Source organism: Alligator sinensis, unplaced genomic scaffold (assembly GCF_000455745.1).
Source record: "Alligator sinensis unplaced genomic scaffold, ASM45574v1 scaffold211_1, whole genome shotgun sequence".
NCBI classification, from domain to species: domain Eukaryota; kingdom Metazoa; phylum Chordata; order Crocodylia; family Alligatoridae; genus Alligator; species Alligator sinensis.
The window spans coordinates 1316305-1338569 of record NW_005842024.1 but is presented as its reverse complement, the minus strand read 5'-3'; the positions used below and the strand labels follow the sequence as shown (position 1 = coordinate 1338569).

At 37.7% G+C, this 22265-nt stretch overlaps 1 protein-coding gene across 2 annotated transcripts in view; it reads right to left on the bottom strand.

Annotated features, from left to right (window-relative positions):
• GLRA3 (glycine receptor alpha 3) overlaps window positions 1–10455 on the bottom strand; it is a 106121-nt gene extending 95666 nt beyond the window's left edge. The window contains exons 1-2 of one of the 2 annotated variants that reach the window (XM_025202423.1): window positions 10332–10455; window positions 1908–1975 (exon numbers count right to left, since the gene is read on the bottom strand). In XM_025202423.1, the coding sequence (XP_025058208.1) occupies window positions 1908–1975; window positions 10332–10416 (153 nt within the window). In that variant the 5' untranslated portion in view covers window positions 10417–10455. The remainder of the gene's footprint in view (window positions 1–1907; window positions 1976–10331) is intronic. The other variant, XM_025202422.1, reaches the window with a different exon arrangement.
• Window positions 10456–22265: the final 11810 nt, after the last annotated feature.

The following is a 22265-nucleotide window of genomic DNA, read 5'->3' as shown; positions in this document are numbered from 1 at the left end:
GACAGGCAGCAAGAACACTCCAAGGCTAAGATAAGCTGAAGACAAAAGAAGAACAAACACAACAATAGAAGCTGGGTATAGAAAAACCAAAAAAAGCTAAAAAAAGGATGCCAATCCCTATAAAGGAAAACTTTGAAAATGCCAAGTTGGGTGAGTCTCTTTCTCTACTGCTGTTTCATCGGAGTACAGATGCATCTGTTCACCCCGCTCCAGCTGTTATCTTCAAATCTGCTGTCTTCAAGTCATCATCATCTACTCAGTAAGCCTGAGTTGGCCACCCTGGGCTGATATTGAGCAACTATTGCTGGTAACTATATCTGGTGTATGTGTGGATATAAATGGTTGTTTATATGTATGTCTGTGTGTGATGATTTGTGTGCATTTATATGTATGGTGTGCCCAAACCTCTGTCTAACTCATGTGATCAATAAATGCAGCACCTTGCTTTATCCCCCTTTATAAAGTTTTGCTCGTGATTTGAGCAATTGGCAATTTGAGTAACAAATATTGTGTGTGTAGTATGAGAGGTGCAATGATTTGTATCAAGGCTCATTCTGCCATTAAAAGAATGTGGGCAACTGGTATAACATACCATCTTTAACTTTAGTCAGTTGTTTCTTATGTAATATATAACTAAAACAGCAGATGGAGCTCAGAGATTTTGATCACTATAAAAAAAGCATATACAATATATATTTCCAGTACATTGATACAATAGAGATTATAGCTGTTTTTGCTAAAGGTATAGGCTAACATCTTTAAAATAGACACATTAGGTGTATACACCATTGTGGTACTGATGGTTTAAATGTCAGAGGCACTTCTGGATAAATATTAATGACTTCCCTAATTTGTATTTTGCTCCACTTGGTTTAGTTAGAACAATGGTTTTCAACCTTATTAAACTCAAGGCAGTACTTGTTAGGCTCAAAATGTACCCTGGAAAATGCCAGCTACTCCATATGGTTAGGAGAATTCAGTCATGGTAAGCCTGAGCTATGGCCAGTAAGATTCTGGAATTTTTTTCTTAATTCTGCTTTACCAAAATGGGGTTTGTTACATATTCAGGGACATGTGGTATACAAGTAAATACCACATTTACATGTAGGTTCTTTTTAGATTTTCTGCAATACCTTGTTCCATCTTCTCCACACATTCTCCATTACTATCCTCAAAATACATTTCTGTACTTTATTAAGGTATTTCTTCATTCTGATTCATTTGGGTGTCTCGGGCTTAAAGAAATAAACCTTATATATAAGCAGGTTATACTGTTACTGATTTTTAAGTTTCATTTTTCTTGTAATTTCCTTCATGCCTCCAACCAGCCTTTGTACTCTATCCTCTGGCTTTCCTATGATCATCAGTCTAGTCAAAGAGTCAGAGTGAATTTAAATGATATGTGCCCTATTTAGAACTTCACAGTAACATTCTTTACATTGGTGCGATGTTTAATTATGATATACCACATGTAATATCACTGTAAAATAAGGATTTTCTTTGTTTAAAGTGTGTGTCTTTATCTCTTACACATCTGTTTTATATAATAGCATAACAGAATATAGTTAATAATGACATTTGATAATGTATAACTTTTGATGGAGGCTATGGAGCTTTAATAACTTTTATCATTCAAATATAAAAATTACAAACCATGAATTTGATGACAGACAGCAGTGAAGGCATGAAAAGGGCCTTATCATTTCAGATATATCCTCTAGCATGGTAACTATAAAATGATAGATTTTCTATCAACTAAATCTACTGCTGAGTTAAATGTTCTTTCTTTATCAAAGAGAGATATTCTTCTTTTTGCTCCAACAGAAAAGAGGACTTAATTTGTTCTTCAGCTCATTAAATTAGTTGAACTTGAACTTTTAAATGTTGTTTCAGGTAAAATGCCTTACCATGGTTGTTTCTGCAATGGATCCAAAGCTGTTTATAAAAATGTTGCATGTGACATTAACTGGAGGGCCTGCAAAAGAAAAAAAAAAGAATCTTTTCCAGAATCATTGCTGTGCTGATCAAAGGTTTGTGTGACTTTCAACGTATATTAGAGTGAGCTATGATAAAACAAGGCTTGCATGACTTGAAAGAATATAAAGTTATGTTCGGAATTCTGTTTTTAATGAAGTGAGACAGTTTGATTAGCGATGTCATTTTAAGTGCTTGAAATATTATAAGGTTGATTTTTTTTCTTAAAGGTTCACTAATTGTTTTGCCATTTGTAGCAAAACTCCAAGCTCGGGGGAAAAAAAGAGATCATGATACCTTGAAAGAAGATCACATGCCAGAATGAATGTGTTTTTTATTGGAGTTATACTAGATAACTATCCTAAAACAATGTTTATTTCTTAGTTTTGGTGGAATAATATACATCACCATCCTTCACAGTAATTGGAAATAAAGTTTCTCTTTTACATCACAGATCTGACATTTTTTAATCCTACCTGCTACCAATAGTAACAAAAAGACACTAGGCATTTATAGACATGGTCTGGGAGGTGGTAGTGGGGAGGGGGGCACATTAGAGCAGCTCTGAGAGCTGCTTTAATTAAAGTGCCCAGAGTGTCATGTGTATCAGTGTCCCTGTTCTGAAAAATAGTGGCAGGGGTGTTTTAACTAAAGCTTGTTGAATGAGTTTTAGTTAAAATGCCTGTGCCACCATTTTTCAGCCTGGGGACACTGATACACGTGATGCTGGAGTCTGCTTGAGTGCAGTAATTACCATGTTCCAGCAGACTTGATTAATTGAGTCTCCTTCAATGCATTGTAATTACAGTGCATCAGAGCAGCCTCTCTGCATGCGTATAGGTGCCCATTATTACTGCTTTCTGTTCTGAGTCCAGTAGAAAATATGCTAGGCTCTTATAATTTATATGACATCCACAGAATTTTAAGGTTCATTCTGCTACCATTTATTACAAAATAGAGTGCTTGTTATCAGGAGCAGTCCCATTACCTTCAATCAACAGTTGCCATATTTTCATCCTTAATCTCTGCAGCCTTTCTATTGGCAGAGCATTATTTCATAGTGTAACATCTAAGAAATTAATCATCTTCTCAAAGAGAAAGATTTACCCTACTTCTCTAAAAATTACTGGAAAAATGGTATCATGGAGTTTCATTCTAGTCATTTAGTTATTTCTATAGCAAATTCATTTTGTTTACAAGTGAAATAAAGGTTTTAACTGCTAGTCCTAGTGCCGTCTACTAACTAGGTGCATCTACCTACGCAGTTAGGGCAGTTTGCACCAGAGTTAATTTCTCCCAGGCGCAGCTTTTACATGTGCACCCAGGACTGTAGCACATTGAGCCAGAGTGGAGCAGCCCTGGACTAGCAGCTGGTCTGGGGGGGCAGATAGCCCTTGCACTGTAGCACCCTAATTCCCCAGTCAGCCTCAGTTACCATCTGTATGTGCATTGCAGTGGTGTAAATTACTCCACTATGGGATAGTACTTGCCCTGGACACTACTATCCTAGGGCAGAGTTACTTTACTGCACCCTAATATGGGTGCACAGGTAGATGGTGACACTTTACTACAGAGCTAATTAGTCAACTCACAGTAAAGTGCACATGTAAATGCACCCACTGAGAGTGGAATTTGAAAGGCAAGCTGGATACTTTTTGCATTTGATCACTAGTAATACACACTCCAGTTCTGGAATTTAGGGCCTAAATCTGCAAATATTTAATACCAACATTTGGATTTTCTCACTGAAAGTAATGTTGTTGAAGTAATAGCCCTGTTGTTGATGATGCTTCACTGTTGACTGATGTCAATGGGATTACTGAGAGCAGAAAGCAATGCACTCAATATCAAATGTTTGAGGTTAGAGCTTGAGTTAATGATTCTGCTGATGATGTATGAATCAGAAAAGAACCAGGTCTCCTTTCTTCAGGCTATATTTGCTTTACAGTACACTACTAGACATACTTTTGTCAGTAAAATGAACAGCTATGACTACACATAGGAAGCACATCTGAGAAATAGGAAGGCACTGATTCTTCTTTTTCCAACTACTTATCAATGCAATGTGATAATTTAGTTTCTAATTAACCTGTTCTGCCTTCATTTTTTTTTATTTTAGTCAGAATGTAGAGCAAGGTTGCACCTTAGAGATTAATTTGTTCAAAATGGATTAAGTTTTGCAGGTGACAGCCTCCTTTGCTAGATGTTATTTCAGCATAAGACTTGATTGGATCAGAGAATTAGTGGAAAGGAGTAGGAAGAGGAATCCAAAGTCACAGACGGGTGGCAGTGGGAACACTTGGAACCATAATAAACAGCTGTACTGGGTGGTGAAATTATCTGATTTGTGTATAAATAGTTTTCATCCTGTCATTCCCAAGATGTAGGTATTTTTTTTATGGCTTATTGCATGCTGTCCTTTCAAAATCACTTATTTCCTCCAATTCACAACAGCATGTATACTATTCATATACTATTTGAAAGTGGATATGCTGTCATATCAATTATAAATAATAAATTTCTACTCGATCAGAAACTCTTCCATAATTAAAAATAAGTTAAACATTAAATATAATACTTTATCTAATACAAATAGCATAGCCTAGATTTAATACCTAAGGGAAGCTCTTCTTTACATATATGCTAACTCATTTTCCTGTATTTCTAAGTGATCCTAAGTTGTTAAGTTCAATTTCTTGAGTTCTTAATAGTTTCTTGTTGTGATAAATTAAATTACAGGTAGCATACAAGATTGCCTTTAAAAGTGAGGGAATAAAAATATTCTAACTAAGCTGGGACTGATAGTAAGTGGAGTGCTTTTCTGTTTTGTCAAAATGTAAGGGAATTAAGGAAGTAGGAACAAAAGCCCAAATCAAATAACTTTTATGTGGAATACAACACATACAACACATACTGGGGGCCGGAGAAGATTCTGTTTCACCTCATAGATGATCATAATGCAGCTTGAGACTAACTGAGTTACCTGACTACAGTATGCAGGTGCTTCTATTACCTCTTTGGTGCATGTAAGCACCTCCATTATAGAAGCAGGATTGCTCTCCAGAGCTGAATAAACATCTCCTTGTTCCTATAATGGGAGTATTTACATGCTCAGAGGGGTTAATGGAAGTACTCCTACACAATGGGTCCATAACTCAGAGTCAGTCTTAAGCTTTATTTTGGTTGGCTGTTAGGTGAAAAAGAATTTTCCCACTGGGGTTCAAAGATCCAAATTAAGTGTATGCCAAAGAAAGAGTCTCTTATTTTTATAGGGAATAACTATTAAGCCATGCACCTTTGAAGGCGTATAATCAAATCTTGATTCTGTTAGATGCTAGATGAAGATATTTTTAAAAGCATCAAAATACAATAAGAATATTAGTCTGTTTGCTTTTTGATGAAATCATCTTTGTCAATATAAGGAGTAACTGCCAAACTGTCAAGCTTAATCTGACCTAAATGGAGCAAGTCAAGTCTTCTAACAGAAAATGTGAAGAAGAGAAGAACCTGACACTTCCTCACTCAGAGACCTATTGTTGTTGACTGTGACAGAAGGGGCCATTGTCACTGTGATAGGGTATATCTATACAACAGATGAAGGTGTGATAGTAGTATGCAAGTGCTCCTGGAGACATGGATATGGGTATATAGTCTGTCATGACCTGAGGCCTATGCTACTGTTTCCTTTATTGCTACTGTTACTTGTGCTAACATGTCTACAATAATACCTTCATAATGCTGTATACATATACCAACTGACAAGTATGTACTCTTTTTCCACTGGCTAGAAATTATTATCTTTGTTTCCCCAAAGAGATTTTCCTTATGAAAGTCCTCTTCAGTGGATGTGGAAGTTAGAATAAAGGTCCCTTTTGGAAACTGACTGTCACAAGAGCATTACCTACTAAAGAAGCAAGGTATTACTTGAAAGATGGGATTAGACTGAAAAAAGCTTTCATATTTCTAGTTTCAAGACCCGCTGAGCAAATTTATTTTCTCTACTGTCCAGTAGAAAAGGAAGTGTATGATTAGATAGATCTTATTTAATACTAAAGAAATGTCACTCTTCTGAGTGACTTGGAGAAATGGAGAACTCAGAAGTGATGTATTGGGACCAAAAGTCCCGTGTGTCAAAATATTAGAGGCTGTATTTGCATGATGCTCTTCATCTGAGTATCAAATGGAAACAACTAAATCAAGGATCTAGACCAGTATATAGTATTTGAGAAATAGACACACAGATTTTAGTATTGAAAATCATTATAAACCTAGAGTTGGATTTAAAATGGAAATTCCAACATGTTAATATTTGTTGTATTCGACTGTACTTGAGGAATACTTTCTACATCTTAGGTTGAAATACCTAATAAACAACTTATGAATGATGTTTTTACTTGAAAAGGGGGGGTTATTTTAAAGTATTCGATATTAAATTTTACATGAAGTAAGGCATCATATCTACTGTTTTCATGTTACACTAAATTTCCCATGCTTATTGGCAGAAATATCCAAATTATGAAGTAGATAATGGCCCATCACACTTTTCCTGAAACATACAGCCTGTCCTTTCATTGTCATCTGAAGAAAAGGCCTACACTTGAAGGTCTGATCCTGAAGCTCTTATTCGATGAAAACTTGTAGTGTAATTATTGATCATTTTGACTGAAAAAACTATTTTAGAACTGATCCAAACTTGGAAAGCAGTGATATAGAACCCAGAATTTTCATCATGCCTACAGAAGGAAATAATTTATAATGGGTATGCTCAACCTCTGGCCTGTAGGCCAAATCCAGCCCATGGCATCATAGGTATCCAACCCAGGGGGCTCTCCACAGATTAGTGGAAAGGACTGGGAAATTTGGTGGCAGGGGAGAAGTGGCAATAAATACGGCTACTCTTTGTAGCCAAATTCCCAAACCCTAAGCTCCATGCAACAAGTTGGGCCTTTTCCCCTGCCCTCATAGCTGGTCCCACCCCCACCAGCCATGCCCCTCTTCACAGGCTAGATGGATCTGGGCCATGGCCCCTTTCTCCCGTGGGACCAGGTTGAGGATCACTCAAACCCCATTCCCCACCATCCTTCAGGACCAGCTCAAGACCCCTTCCCTCTGTGGGGCTAGTTTGGGTCTAGGCCACACCCCTTTCCCCTGAGGGTCTGTGCCATGCCCCTCCCTCCCCCCTACAGGGCCAGGATGGAGCTGAGATGTCCCCTGCCCCCCTCTGTGCAGCATCCTGCTGCAATTGCCCCATGCCAACCATCAGCTGGATCTGGTCAGCAGACAGCCTGGGCACTGCCCATCTGACCTGCTGACTAAAAAGGTTGAGCTCTACTGATTAATGATATGTTTACAGAAGCCTTTGGCTGTTACTGAGTGTAGACTTTGCTTATTCTTTGATAGCCTATAACTGGGACAAAGTTTATTACCAAGGATTCTTTGCTGCTGTTTTTGTCCACAGACAAACAGGTTCTACAATGTTAATATTATTAACTAGATCAGAAGTGGTCACTGATTCTGCAGCTCTTTTAAGCTATATTTTCTCTTAAGCATGTGTGTATCTAGACTAGCATTTATACAACTGCAAAGGACTCTAAAATTAATTGTAACAATGAGGAAGATATTATTGCAATGACCAGGAAATTAAAAGATTAAATTACCAAATTTTAACAGAACTGATAGTACACATTTCATCTTATATAATTGTTGACAGGGTACAAAATTCAAGGGACATAAAGTTCCAACTGGCAGTACTTGGCCTTGGAATAATAAAAATAGCAAGAAAGTGGCAAAGTCATTCAAGAAGGTATTTATTCTGAGTGATAGATCTGAATCATTCTAGGCAGATTTGTTCTTCTCTTTCCTAAAAGTGCACACTGTAAATCTTTTAGACAGCTATGCAGTTTGAAAAATGTCAAATTAGGTTTTTGCCTCTTTAAATTTCAGTGGTTACAAAAGAAGGCTCTTGGTCCTTTGAATTACACATTCAAGAATCACTATAGTGAATCCACTAATTACTAAACATCTGCCCCATTCTGTAGTGTAGCCTTTTCAGAAGATTATGATTGCATGGTGTCCATGACAAACTCCAAAATTCAGTCTTCAAATGAATTGCTAAGCCTTAAGCTCCTTGCTTCCATCTACTTTCTTATAGAACTTTAGAAGATTCAAAGAATAAGAAGAAAGAGATTGCATTGCTTGTTTTTATTTGCTGGAGGTCCTTTGTTGCATAGCACAGAATTGCCTTAGATTGAACCCAAAGTTTACATACTAAAGGCAACAGCTATGGTGTGTAACTGAGCTAAGATTTAACAAGGAGCTAAAATAATTAAAATATGCTACATACAAAGGGACACAATTTTGGAAGTACAACACGTTTTATGTGACAGTATGAGCTTTTGTTTTTAATACAAATGTTTCTCTTCCCTATCCACACAAGCAAGAAGCTAACCATTTGAATTCTCTCATCATTAGTATTGGCAAATAATCCGTAAGGGATTGTTGACCAGTGTACATTGAGTAATATTTCATATCTTTCTGATGATTTTAACAAATACTTCCAATAAACAATGATTATTTATTCTGAGCAACTTCAGTGCTAATCAAGAATAAAGGTTTAAACATATCCAGGGAGAAGCAAATTTAAAAAAATAAATTATATATACTGTTTCTGTTCTATCCCTTTAAATCCTTATTTTTAGGAAGCAGTTTGACTGTTCTAGTAAAATCATTTGTAGACATATGCATGAAGACTAAATACTTAGAAATAAAACAACGTAGGAGCTTATTAAGTATCAGGTACTCTATTATCACTCTTCATATTTTCTCTTACTTTACAGTGGATGAACACTAAACTGTAGTAGTTTAGACCTTAATGATTGGGCAAAGAAAGTAAGTAAATAAGAGAAACTATTGAGAATTCAGGGACATAATCAATCAAATTGATGATCCTTGGTGTCATTAGAATCATTATAAAATGTAGTGTTGAAGAAGAGGTAAGGTTGAGATGATAGTGAAAGGAAAGACCTAAATGATGTAAAACAGAGAATGGTCTTATTTTGAGAGGAAAAGATCTGATGGCAGAAATGGGAAGAAATCCCTTATTTACAGAATATGCCTTGGAAAATAAAGGAAAGAGAGCCTTCTGAAACAAGGAAAAAAGGGCCTAGGAGACAGAGAATGCATTTAAAAGAATGCAAGCTGTGAGCTTTAGTCACAGTGATTTGTCCTTCTACATGTGCTGCATATTTGAAAATTTGCAGAATTTCCAAATTAATCAATTAAAGCAATTCAAATCAAATTCTAAAATGCTGTAAATTGTTTAATAAAACATTTAGAACATTTACATTTTAAACATAACTTTAAACAATTCTGAAGGAACTCTCTAATGTTTCAAGTTCTGTTTCCATTCCAACAGATCATGGGGATAATTATAGTTTGCAATGTATGCCTGATAGACTACAAAGGCATGTTGACATTGTCAGAGAATCATGCTAAAGAATGCCATAATTAAGTTGAGCATTCCTGTTCTACACATAGTACACCCCAAAATGCATTAGCATTGTGTTGTTTGTACATGTGCCTATAAACACTCTTGGGTATGCTTATTGGGGGTACCTGCTGTATAGATATGTCTGAAGAGTATTCTATTAGTACCATATTAAAAAACCTTCGTAATTGGACTTTGTGCTGATGATCTTGAATGATTAAATATTAGCATTGTGGTTTGACCTTGAGGCCCCAAATAAGATTAGAAACCTAGTGTAATAAGCACTATAGGTATATTTAGTAACAGGTAATCCCAACCCCAAAGAATTTATAGTAAAACCAAAAAATGCTGGAAAAATGGTATAGGTGGAGAATTGAAGCATGGGGATATTAAGGCCATGTCCATACCATGTTCCCACTGAGACTAGTGCTGAGGAAATAAACCCTGTTCACTCATCCCTGTCCTGTACATTCCCAAGCCTGGCAATAAAGCGGTGTATATGGCTTAGTGTGTGTGCCCTGCTCTGATTTTAGTCTCAATTCTTTGTCTACATTATCTGATATGGATATCTGGTGTGTGTTTTTAGACATTTAGGTTTGACTATATACATATCACTTCAAAGATAATCAGAATACAACATTAGCATTTAGGTATTTCAGTAGCATGTAGTTATTCCAATTTTTGTCCAAACTTCAACACGCAGTTGAATTGGTTTTTGTTGCTATTTGAAAGGTCCATCATAGGAAAATTGAGCATGGCATAGTTTGAAATGAGAATACATTTGTTTACCTTTTAATTTTCTCCTCCAAAATACACATTTGCGTAAAAGAAAATTTTCACTTAAACAGAAACAATTAGGTTTAGAAATTACCTTTGAAATTTGGTCTAATTCTTGCATCGTAGCCTGACATCCTACCCATTAATTTATCCAGAAAGTCAGATGGCGACATTGGCATGCTACGAGATCTTGCACTGTCCGTTTCCTTTGTGGCTACCAAACTACCAAAAAAAAAAAAAAAAAAAAAAGACTTAATTAGACCGTTTATAGTAAAAATATAAATGCCTAATATATTTGTCCATCTCTGTTTAAATCAATTAATTCAAAGGTAATTACTTTTTAAAAGTAATTTAAACTTTCATGATATTAGCAGAGATTTTAATTGTGAAAAATTCCTTTTATCTATAATTTTATGTAATCTTGCCCTAAACAATTATCAGATTTCATCATGATAGGGTAACATTTTTTTCTTAAAAAGTCAAGTCTTTTCAAAACATATTTCCAATAAATTTTAATTAGTCTCCATTAAATGTTTTATTGGTCCCCAATAAATTTTAATTGGTCCATAAAATGTGCAGTAATAAATAATAATTTCTTCTCTACAAATTGTCATAAAGTTGGAATGATGTAATTTAAAAAAATACTCTGCAATCAATGTTTAACTGTATCTTGCATAAATTGTCAGCCTGCACAGAGAAAATAAAACAAGAATTTCTCATAATACTTTGCTCAATTGCCACCATTTTTTGTACCATTGATTGAATGTTTCATGCATACAGTTTCAGATTGTTTCTTGGAAATTTTTATTCTCTAACATTGTCATCAAGGTTCATTTTCAATTAAAAGAGAAGTTACTGCTGCATTGAAAGAAAAACCTCACTGAAAGGAACTCTCTCAGGGCAAATTTCTCTTCTCAGGTACACATGGAAAATGTCATCTCCTATAGACTGTTTTGCCTACATGTGCAGAGCTCCCACTGACATCCTAAAGTATGTCCTGTACATGTTACAATAAAAGACTATTTCCATAATATGGATCCAACAAATTTTGGCCCATATCCTGTTTTATTTTTCAGGTGGCTAAGTGGCAATTATGTAGATTTTCACTAAATGTGATGTTATTCCACTTCACACCTCAGTCAAAATTCTGATATAACTACAATTTCCCTATAATCTATATTCCTCACAAGCCTCCATATTAGCCTGAAAAGATCCATAACTCAATTTGATTTACTGTGCATGGTAAAAAGTGACCCAGTATAGCCTTCCAGGCTGCCTCCACATGTGCTTATGGATGGGGAAGGACATTTTAATTATAGCAGTTCCTGGAGAGCCACTCTAATTAAATTGCTGCAGCGTCATGTGTATTAAGCCCCCACACATTTAAAAATGGTCACTTGATGCTTTAACTAAATGTTGCTTATTGAACCCAGTGGCCATATTTAAACCCACAGGGACTTATATATATGAAGCTGCAATGATGCTAGAGCATTCTAATTAGAACACAGAGCAGACTTGATTAATTGAGTCTGCTCCAATGTGTTCTAATTAGAACGCATTGGAGCATGTATATAGGCATTCCCAGATATCAAACTCTACATATGCTGTGAGTGAATGAAGTTCAGCTGCTGCTGCTGTGTGGTGCCTGATGGCTAGAAAATGATATTTAGAGATTTGCTTTTACGAATTGGCTTGAAGTAAAGTAGATATTGCATTAGAACAGTGGTTCAGGGGAACAGCAAAGGTTAACTGGTTTCTAAAAGCCTGTTTGTGACAAAGTATCACAGTCTCAGCCTTTAAGTCCCACTGTGTCTGGAGCTATCAGACAAACAGGCTGGGGAAATTGAAAACATGAACAGTGTACCCATACCCTGAGATAAGGCGGCATTAGGTAACAGTACCCAATTGCAAAACCCCTAGGATTTCCAGTTTTGGTGAAATGACCAAATTAGGAGCCCAGACATACTGACATTAAGACACCGGTAAATGACTAAGTTAAGATGTATGCTTGTGATGGGTTTGGGAGACAAAGCATTATGCTGACAGAACAGAAAGTGGACAGTATGATGACAACAGGGAGACCAATCAATGACACCCGGAAATAAAGAGTCATCAGAGGAGAAGGAATACAAAAGGAGGGATTTCAGAGCAGCAAAATGTCCCCAAGTGAGGATTCTGAGGTCACCATTGACAGAGGGCACACCATCAGGCCCTTTTTCCCCCAGCCCTTACCTCCAGGCTGCTGACATCTGACATTTAAGCAAGAACCACAGGGTAACATTCATGTACTAGGCAGGCATACTGTTCTCCCTCTGACTGCCTTAGGACTGGTGGGTGTAGAAACTGTACAGTTTCTGTACAGAGTTTCTGTACAGAAACTGTACAGGGAGTAGAAACTGGGGGTGTTATTTTGTTTGCTTTGCCTGCATTACTCATATCTAATGTCACTGTGTATCAATAACATTTGCCTGTTATTGAATGGAAAAAGTTGTGGTTGGTCTGAGGGTTTGGGTCTACGTGGCACAAGGTATCTGGGTCATAAATCTAGTGCAACAGTGCCGAATGGTGGGACCCCTAGAGTCAAAGAAGGTACAGGGAGAGAGGTGAAAGGGACTTCCCTGAGCATAGCCCTGATCAGCTGACAATGTAAACCCCTACAATTATTGTAATAAACACTTCTCTTTGACCTGTTGTGAAACTGTAGCAATATCTGGTTCTGGGATACTAAAAAAAGATCAGTTCTGTTATCTCATCCTGGTAAGGTTCTAGGCCAATGTAGAGATATAAATCTTTTACTGGTTCACCTCAATGTCAGACCCGACATATAGAAGGAGTTGAGTACTTCTTTGAGGCAGAGATAATCAAAGGACAGGGGCAGAAATCACCCTAGGAACCTTCAAAGTCATTAAAAACTTAGAAAAATGCTTATATATATTTCCAAGCCAGCAAAGAAATACATTTGCCCCAAATCCTCTTTCTAAATAGGTACATGTAATCTGTTTAACAGCAAATTAGGAATGCCAGTCTGCTCTGATTTTTTTTTCCTTTCCTTTTTTTTTGTTGTTCCCTAAACAAGTAATTGGCTGAGTGGATAAATTATTTTTGTGGTTTTCAGTCATCCATTTACTAATAGTAGGAAAAGTCATACTTCTTTATTGGATTAAATGTTCTGGATACAGATTGGAAATTAAATGCCTAAACATCAGAATCAAGATTGCTAATGCAACCTTAGGTCAGCCCTTTTTGTGTCTGTAGCTTAAGATGTAGTTTTTAATTACATGATGCAGTGGCCAGGTCATTTGCAGGGAGAGTGAAAGGGATATTACTTAGGGGAATATATTTTATTGTACCAACTGTATAGTTGGGATAAGTTAAACAAGTATTTGAAAGCTTGTCTAATTTTTTCCCAACTGCATAGTTGGTCCAATAAAATATATCACCCCCAAAAAACCTTTCCTCTTGCATATTTTCTGGACCATCACAGCTATATCACTCTTAAACTACCTGAAACAATAAAACTCATTTATATTATTTTCCTTCCTTGGGGCAATTTTCCATGTGCCATATTTGAGACTCAATTACAGAACATTTATATAGAAAATTCTGGATGCCTTTTTAAAAAAAAGGAGTTTTGTATGGCTAATTTTAACAGCCCTAAACCATCTTTGAGAAGTGAGTGCTAAGTTCAGCCATGAATATCTCTGTGAAGATCTTTCTACACTCGGTTTAATAGCTGACATACATGTATCTTTTTGTGGTTAGGCTTTTTCTGATATATCAGTTAATGTTTTTCCCCAGGTACATTACTGCACATTCTGCTCTCATTGACCACTGACTTCATTTTTATTTTCAAACATTTTTATGTGCCTGATTCATAACTGTCATACACCTTGGAGTGATCTGTAACAGCGAAGACATGAATGGTTGGAAAACAAAACAAAAATGTGAATAGCATTACACTGCTTTACCCAACTGTGCTTATTTTGATGGAAGTAGGTGCAGGGGAGGGGAAAACTGGTCTCTTGGCTAACATTAGGACCTAATAATTAAATAGATAATTGTATTAAATATTTGTCTTTTTCAGTGATGCTACTGCCCAATCTATATAATGAAATTATCTAAATCTGATATATTCAATAGCATTGTGCATATAATAAAACTGAACATCGTTTGGAGAGAGACCTGTAATTGTTAATTCAGGGTAAAGACAGATATAACAGTTGTATTGATATCATAGGATACCAATAAAAGATTTTGCAATGGAATTATTACAACTGTATGATTCTGAAATGACAGGAGTCATGCATCTGCTTGAACGTTAAACCTTTTTCAGACAGGGGCCAAGATCGGGTGATTTAGCTATCTTGTAATGCTGCAGGATAATGCAAACAGATCTCGTAAGAACTGTCATATGCCGCAAGCAGCAGCTTCCCATAAACTTCAAAGTGACTAAAATGTTTATTTGTGCATACCCTCATTCTTTTTCTTTTAAAATAAATAAATAAAACAATAAAAAAGGAAGCTCCTTTCTGTTTCAATTGGATATGCTCCTGAGTAAGGACCATACAATTTTAATGTTTTAAGAATAAGTCATTTGACTGCATAGATTTCAATAATGTCATATGGTCAAATACTAGTCCTGCCCATTAAACAAATAGTTAAATACTGCTTGAATTCAATAAGATCAGGATTTAGACTGGTGTGTCAAACACAAGACAAAACTATTGCATAGTGACACCATATGTTGCCTATAAACTACACCAAAGTACTTGAACTGATTGTATTCACACTATCACTTACTTTGATACAAATCTCTGTGTCGACACTCATTCTGAGCCAAGCTTCCTATTTAAATTTCTTTTTGATGTAAGAAATAATAAAATTAGGACACCATAATCCAAATAGTCTAAAGACACATTTCCTGATTTAAGTTAAATTTTCAAATAGAACATTATTACATAACAACTATATAAAAAGATTGCAAAACTAAGCTCAATGCACTTCAGAAACATCAAACCAAGATAGCTTATGCAACCTTAAATCAGCCCTTCTTGTATGTGTAGCTTAAGATGTAGTGTTTAATTACATGATGACAAACTATTTTTTTCTGTAAAACCCTTGCCTCATTAAGTGTACATCCTGGACAATGCACTCAGAATAAATCAGTAGTGGGTAGTAAATGAGGCTATATATTGAATTCCTAATTCACTTATTGCAAAGTTACACAATTTATAGTGAATGAAGCAGAGATTTGTAAAGAAAGATTAATTGTTTGTTGAGATTGCTAGTATCTTTGACTGTAATGTCATAAAAATGGGCATTTAATGGTGTAAAACTGTGGTCCCATCTGAACTAGATGCAAGAAAAACATTGCCACATTTTTTTCTTCATCTAGCACAGCAGAGAAAAGGCTGGAAGCAGGTTCAAAATCAGGGATTAAGTATGGTCCTTTTCTCCTCAAGTTCACAGAAACTAAAAGGGGTTCAGATTTCAGATTTGGTTTTGTCTAGTCTCTGAAAAAATCATAACTTATGGCCATTGTGAGGTATAATAAATTAAGCTCTGGGCCAACCCTGGGCAGCCAGGGGACTGAGCAGCACTCAGCTGCAATGAACTGCCCATCCCTTCCACAGCACCTTCCTCCACAACTTCCTCATTCTTATGTTTAGACCCATTGATAGGTTTTAGGTATTTGCAGTGAGGGTAAGTGCAAGCAGCTTTGGCTCCTCAGAAAGAAGGAGTTTTGTGGCTCAATGGCAGAAGGCCAGGTCACAAGTTTTGACCTGCAGTGTGGAAAAGGTTGCTAGTCCCTGACCTACAGTATTGTTGATTAGTAGAGAAGTAAAATATAGTTAGAGATGATGTATTTCCTATGAATGAAAAACATGACAGTTGAAAAGTAACAAAGTAATGAGATACAGATTGCTCTTGGATTTTCCATGGTTAAGACTTCTACCCACTACTTTCAGAATCCTGTTGCAGAATGCCAACTGCCCTGCTCCCCCAAGTCAGCAGGCTCTCTAGGGAGTGACACAGGAACTCCTGATGTCACCTCTAGAACTTTCTACGTGCTGAAAACAGCAAATTATTTTAACAATCTGATGATTCTTTTTTCCCCTTAATGAATTTGAGCTCTCAATTGCGTTATGGAAACCAGAAGAAAAGAGCAGAGGCATAACAAGATCCTTCAGCACCTAGGAAGTGGTATGCCAACTGGAGATTTGGACAGTCCTGTTTGATCAGGGGGTTGGACTAGATGACTTCTTGAGGTCCCTTCCAACCCAAACTTTCTATGATTGTAAGGGGGGGGGGAGGGGAATGGAGGGAAAGCAAAGTCTTACTGGCCACTGGTCTGCTGCAGCCCTGTGGCTGGGCTCCATGAAGGCTGTCCCTGGTGCCCCGTTCACTCCCCCTCTCCTCCACCTCCCAAATATGTTACTGAGTGCAGGGATGATCTTGATGATACAAAAACTCCCTGGGGAGCACCATTCTGGAAGCTGACTGCCCCACCAGATACATGGTTGGGTGTGGTATTGCCCTGTTCAGCTCCTATGGATGAGCTAGGGCAGCAAAGGGCTGCATGCATTTTTGCAAAGATTGCTGCGGTCAGGGAGTGATTCTGGCACTTTCTCAGTAGTGGGCACTCTGGTGCCCCACTTGCCCTGCTCCGGTTACATTACTGAACAACAAATGTACAAATGTACGTGGTACCAGGTACAAATGTACATGGTAATAAGATGAGAAAAAACAAGTAATAATCTGTCAGAGTTTTAGTTATGAGCACATTTAGATCTAAATGGGCATGTCTACATAAGATTTTACTGTGGACTTGACTAATTAGCTCCACAGTAAACTCTCAGTGTCTACATGTGGGTCCTATTAGGCCGGAGTAAACTAATAACTGCTGCCGTAGGATAGTACTTATAAACACAAGTATTATCCTATGGTGGCATTATTTAGTGCATCACATGTGTAGATGCTGATGGGGTTGGCTGAGGTATGAGAGTGTTTCAGGGTGGAGGCTGCCTGCCAGCTAGCCCCACAGTGGAGCATCCTTATGCCACAGCCATCCCCTCTGCAGCACATTGAGCTGGGCTGGAGCAGCCCCGGGTTGGCAGGCTGAGCCCCGGAGATGCCTGCCAGTCAAGGATGCTCCAACCAAGCTCAGCGTGCTGCAGTCCCAGGCACACGTTCAAATGTGGCACCTGGCAGCAATAAATTCAAGTGAGAACTGCACCGGAGTTTATGTCACATTAATTGCATGTGTAAACACACCCAATATGAAATGGAATTAAATGTGAAGTGGAATTAAAAACTATTCACTTTACACTTCAATAATTGAGTTCAATTTTCACTTTTAGCAAAGAAGTCCCAGATTCCCCACGGTATGTTGTAGTAAAAACACAAAGTAGTAGCTAAAGTTGGCATAGCTAGTCACAGGAATCTTGCTGTAGGGCACGTGTGCGCCGGGGTATAGAATTGGCACAAAAACCTTCAGGCTTCCCTCTGCATGTAATTTGTGTAGAGTGAATAGCTGTAGAAGTGGGAAGGGCTAGAATTTTCCTGTTCCACATTAATCTGTGGCTTCTATAACAGCTCACTAGAAATGTGGGTGTGGGTGTGTATTAGCTAGTGTAATTTTAAGCATCCCAGGGATGCTTTATTTATTTGTTCAATTTCTATGTGCCCTCTTCAAAAAAGACTCAGGGTTCTTGCCAAAAAAAAAACAAATTAAAAAAAAGATAAAATAGCTGAAAAAATAGTTTCCAGACAATACCCCAAAACTCACAGGCAACTGGTAGGAGAGACACAGGGGTGGGCGGGGGGCACGTGCCCCCCTGAGATTGGCCCCTGATTCAGCACCACTCAGGACAGGGCAGTTTCTTTGCCATGTGGGCTAGCAGCATGCAGGGGGCACTAAATCACGGCACAGAAGTATAGGAGTAGATATGGGGCTTTTGGCCCACCCCTGGGCCTGCCCACAAATTGTAGCCCCTCAGACTCAGAAGGCACCAGTCATCCCTGCCAAAACTTAAGCATGACTGTTAGAAGTCTGCACATATAAGGTCTTACACTACTTGTAAAAGATGTATAAGTTGAGGCTCTGGTGGACCTTCAGAGGGAGGGAGTTTCAAAACTGAGGAACTACTACTGAGAATGACCACCTATCATTGTCACACAGATAGTACTTGCAGGCTGTTGTTCTCAGGTGACCTTAAGAATCTCAGCGGAACTTAAGCGAAAAGGCAGTCCCTTATGCTGGAAGGTGAATGATATTAGCATACCACTGACCAGAATCAGATGATCTCTGGATTGTATTTTGTGATTTTTATATTATCTGTAGCCTAGAAAAAACTGCTTCAAAAATTAGGTAAGGTAGCTCTGAGGCAATACTGCCTCTCACTTACAAAACACAAGGCCTTAAGAGCAAAGAGAGAAAAAGTTAGGAATATTGTAGTTTATATGCCTCACATCACCACACTTGGTCTGATTTAAATCGTGCTAACTCCAAACTATCTAATCTTTTCTGCACCACAGTGTGCCCTTTTGTCATACAGGATGCCTGTCAAGTGGAAGTTGCCAGGTTGGGGAAACCTACAAGGGAGCAGGGCAAGACAGAGACCAGAGTACTGTGTAGATTTTGTAGGGAGGCCATGATTCTGGGAAAGAAATCCGGGCTCCTGAAGGAACACTTGAGGAAAAAATCTATTCAAGCACAATTTAATGAAGATTTGTTTTTTATAATTTCCCCATATGAGTTTTTCCATGAGAAAGAAAACTAGGGCCACAGAAATAAGGTATTGACTGCATATGATTTTAAATGAATGAATAAATACATTTTTACACTTTGTTCTACTCTGTATAGATGCTCACAGGTTTCACATTTGTATTGAGGTACAGGTTATGAGAAGGGAAATTGTAAGAGAAAGGACTCTGTTTCTCTTTCTCTCTCTCTCTTGCTCACTCACTCACACAGACACACAGATGCACACACTTAAAAATAGTTTTCAAAGGTCTTCTCAAAAGTAATTTCATAGAATCATGGAATCCTAGAAAATTAGGGTTGGAAGGAACCTCAGGAGGGTATCTAGCCCAACCCCCCTGCTCAAAGCAGGACCATCCCCAACTAGGTCATCCCAGTCAAGGCTTTGTCTAGTTGTGTCTTTAAAAAACCTCCAAGGATGGAGATTCTGCAACCTCTCAGGGTAGCCTATTCCAGTCCTATACTACCCTCCTCATGAGAACAATTTTCCTAAGATCAAACCTAAACTTCCCTTGCTACAACGTGAGACCACTGCTCCTTGTTATATCATCTACCACCACCTACCAGTGAGAACAGACTAGCTCCATCCTCTTTGGAACCACCCTTCAGCTAGCTGAAGACTGCTATTAAATCCCCCACCAGTCTTTTCTTCTGCAGACTAAATAAGCCCACTCCCCTCAGTGTCTTCTCATAAGTCATGTGCCCCAGACCCCTAACCATTTCAGTTGCTCTCCACTGAACTTCCACCAATTTGCCCACATCCTTTCTGTAGTCAGGGGCCCAAAATTGGACATGGTACTCCAGATGTGGTCTCACTAGGGTCAATTAGAGAGGAAGAATCACTTTTCTTGATCTGCTGGCAACACTTCTACTAATGCACCCAATATGCTTTTAGCATTGTTAGCAACAAGGGCACCCTGTTGCCTCATATTCAGCTTTTTGTCTGCTGTAACCCCCAGGTTCTTTTCTGCAGAGTTGCCAGTTGGTCCCCAGTCTGTACTGATGCATGGGATTTTTCCATCCTAAGTTCAGGATTTGCACTTGTCCTTATTAAAACTCATGAGATTTCTTTCGGTCCAATCCTTCAATTTGTCGAAGTTTCTCTGAATCCTAGACCTACCCTCCAGTGTATCTACTACTTCCCCTCCATGCAGCTTGGTGTCATCTGCAAACTTGCTGATGGTGCACCCTTTCCCATCTTCTAGACCATTGATGAAGATATTGAACAAAACTGGCCCCAGGCCTGACCTCTAGGACTCTCCATTTGATAGAGGCTGCCAATTAGATATCAAATAATTGATTACTACCCTTTGGCTAGGCATTCAAAAAACCCACGGAGGAATTGATCTAAATTCTGTGGTTTTCTGTAAGTGGCATAGTTTAGGTCCATAGTAAACAGAACACACATTTAACCCTTGGTTAGGGAGGAGCAGAGGCTTGTGCAAATCTTAGAATAGGTTCCACCATTTTTAAAACAGTCTGTGTGCTGAACTTCTGTTCTCTTACGCGTATAGACTGTTTCTGTGTGTCAAACTTCTGTTCTGTTATGAGTACTGACTAATTTCTGATCACTTATATTGGTAAAAGTGTAATGTCTGTACCTGGCCTTTGAGCCTGATGATCCAGCTAGTTTTCTATCCACCTTACAATCCATTCATCTAACCTGTACTTTCTTAGCTATTGTTAGATGTCAAGTTATCCTTTATTTTTTTTTACTAATGTCTTTTGTCAGGTCATTATCACTTCTTTTTTCCATTGGCATCTGAAATATAGATTATGTAAGCCATTGAGAAAGGCTAAACTCTTTGTGTTTCAATATACAGTGTAGAGTATAGAACTGTCCTTTGATGCAGTGGTGTATATTACAGTGGTCCAGTGGCCATTATTATTTAGTTCAGTTCCTGAGGCAGCAAGTGTAACTCAAACTCCTGAAGCTCACAGATCATCATTCTGTGGTCTGTTTCATTCTAGTAATGTTTGAATTATTTTAAGACCATTTATATTAAAAAGCTTTTCAGAGTAGCTCAAGGAAATTAATTACATGTTCATAAGACAGGCAAAGCCTGCAGCCTGCCATTATGCACTCCACTGTATCTCATAAACAGCAATATGCAAAAAGCATTTCTGCAAATTAATCCAAGTTGGTACTAATTCACTAGAACATCTCATGTGTAAAATAAATATTAGAAGTCCTCTTAGAATAAAAATATAAATCTTAAAATAATGATTAGAACTCCTCTCCTAAAGATGTTCAAATTCATGAGTAGGACCTATTGTGGTCATCTTATTATAAAGCATAAATGAACAAAGAGACTAGAAACAGAGGATAAATTATAGGAAGAATCTCAACAAAAATGGGGCTTGGATCAAGGCACTCAACATATTTGAGTATCCCACAAGCAAAGCTTTTTTTTCAAAAAGTTACTATAAGAGTGAACATGTTCCTGCTTCTAGTGTGGCAAAATTCCTCAACAAAAGGATATTCCAAAATATGACAAACTAAAACAAAAAAGCAACACATTCTAAAAAGAATGACTTCTGAGGAAATCAAGGCAATCCAATAAAAATATTTTTTTTCACAAGATGAGTGAAAATCATAATTATTAAATATAATGACATTTTCAGCTGGTTTCAATTTTACAAAAAAGTAGGAGATGTGGATGAAGACCTGAGCTAATATGCAACAACACTGGCAATGTTTATCTTTTCTTACTCAGAGCATCTGCAAATAATAGTAGAAACTAATCAAGATCTTTATGTTGTGAGTTTTTTACTCTTTGCTTTGCTACTCAAAGTCTACTGCCAAATTGTGAGTACTCACACAAATCACATGACAGTGATGAGAAAAACTTCTGAAACAGGATTCTGACATGCACGCTGACACAAAAGAATGAAGAATTCACTGTCTGCAAGTAGGTTAAGTGTAGGACTTTGGTATTTGGTATATGATAGCACTTGTACTACTAAAACTTGATCACAAAACTTTTTGTGAAAAAAGGAGCCCAAAAAGGGCATAAAAGCATTAGGACTGTACGAAATTTCTCCAGCCATTTTGTTTCAACACTGTTTCAACTCATTTCAAGGCCAAAACAGCACAATCAAAATGAAACAATAGGCTTCAAAACAGCCTCGAAACAAAACTAGGCTAGTCAAAATGTTTCGAAAGTCGAAACATTTCGACCATAGTGCTGGGGATGGGAAGTCAGTCCAGATGGGCTGACTTCCCACCGCCAGCCAACTCCCCACCTCCAGCCGGATGTTGTG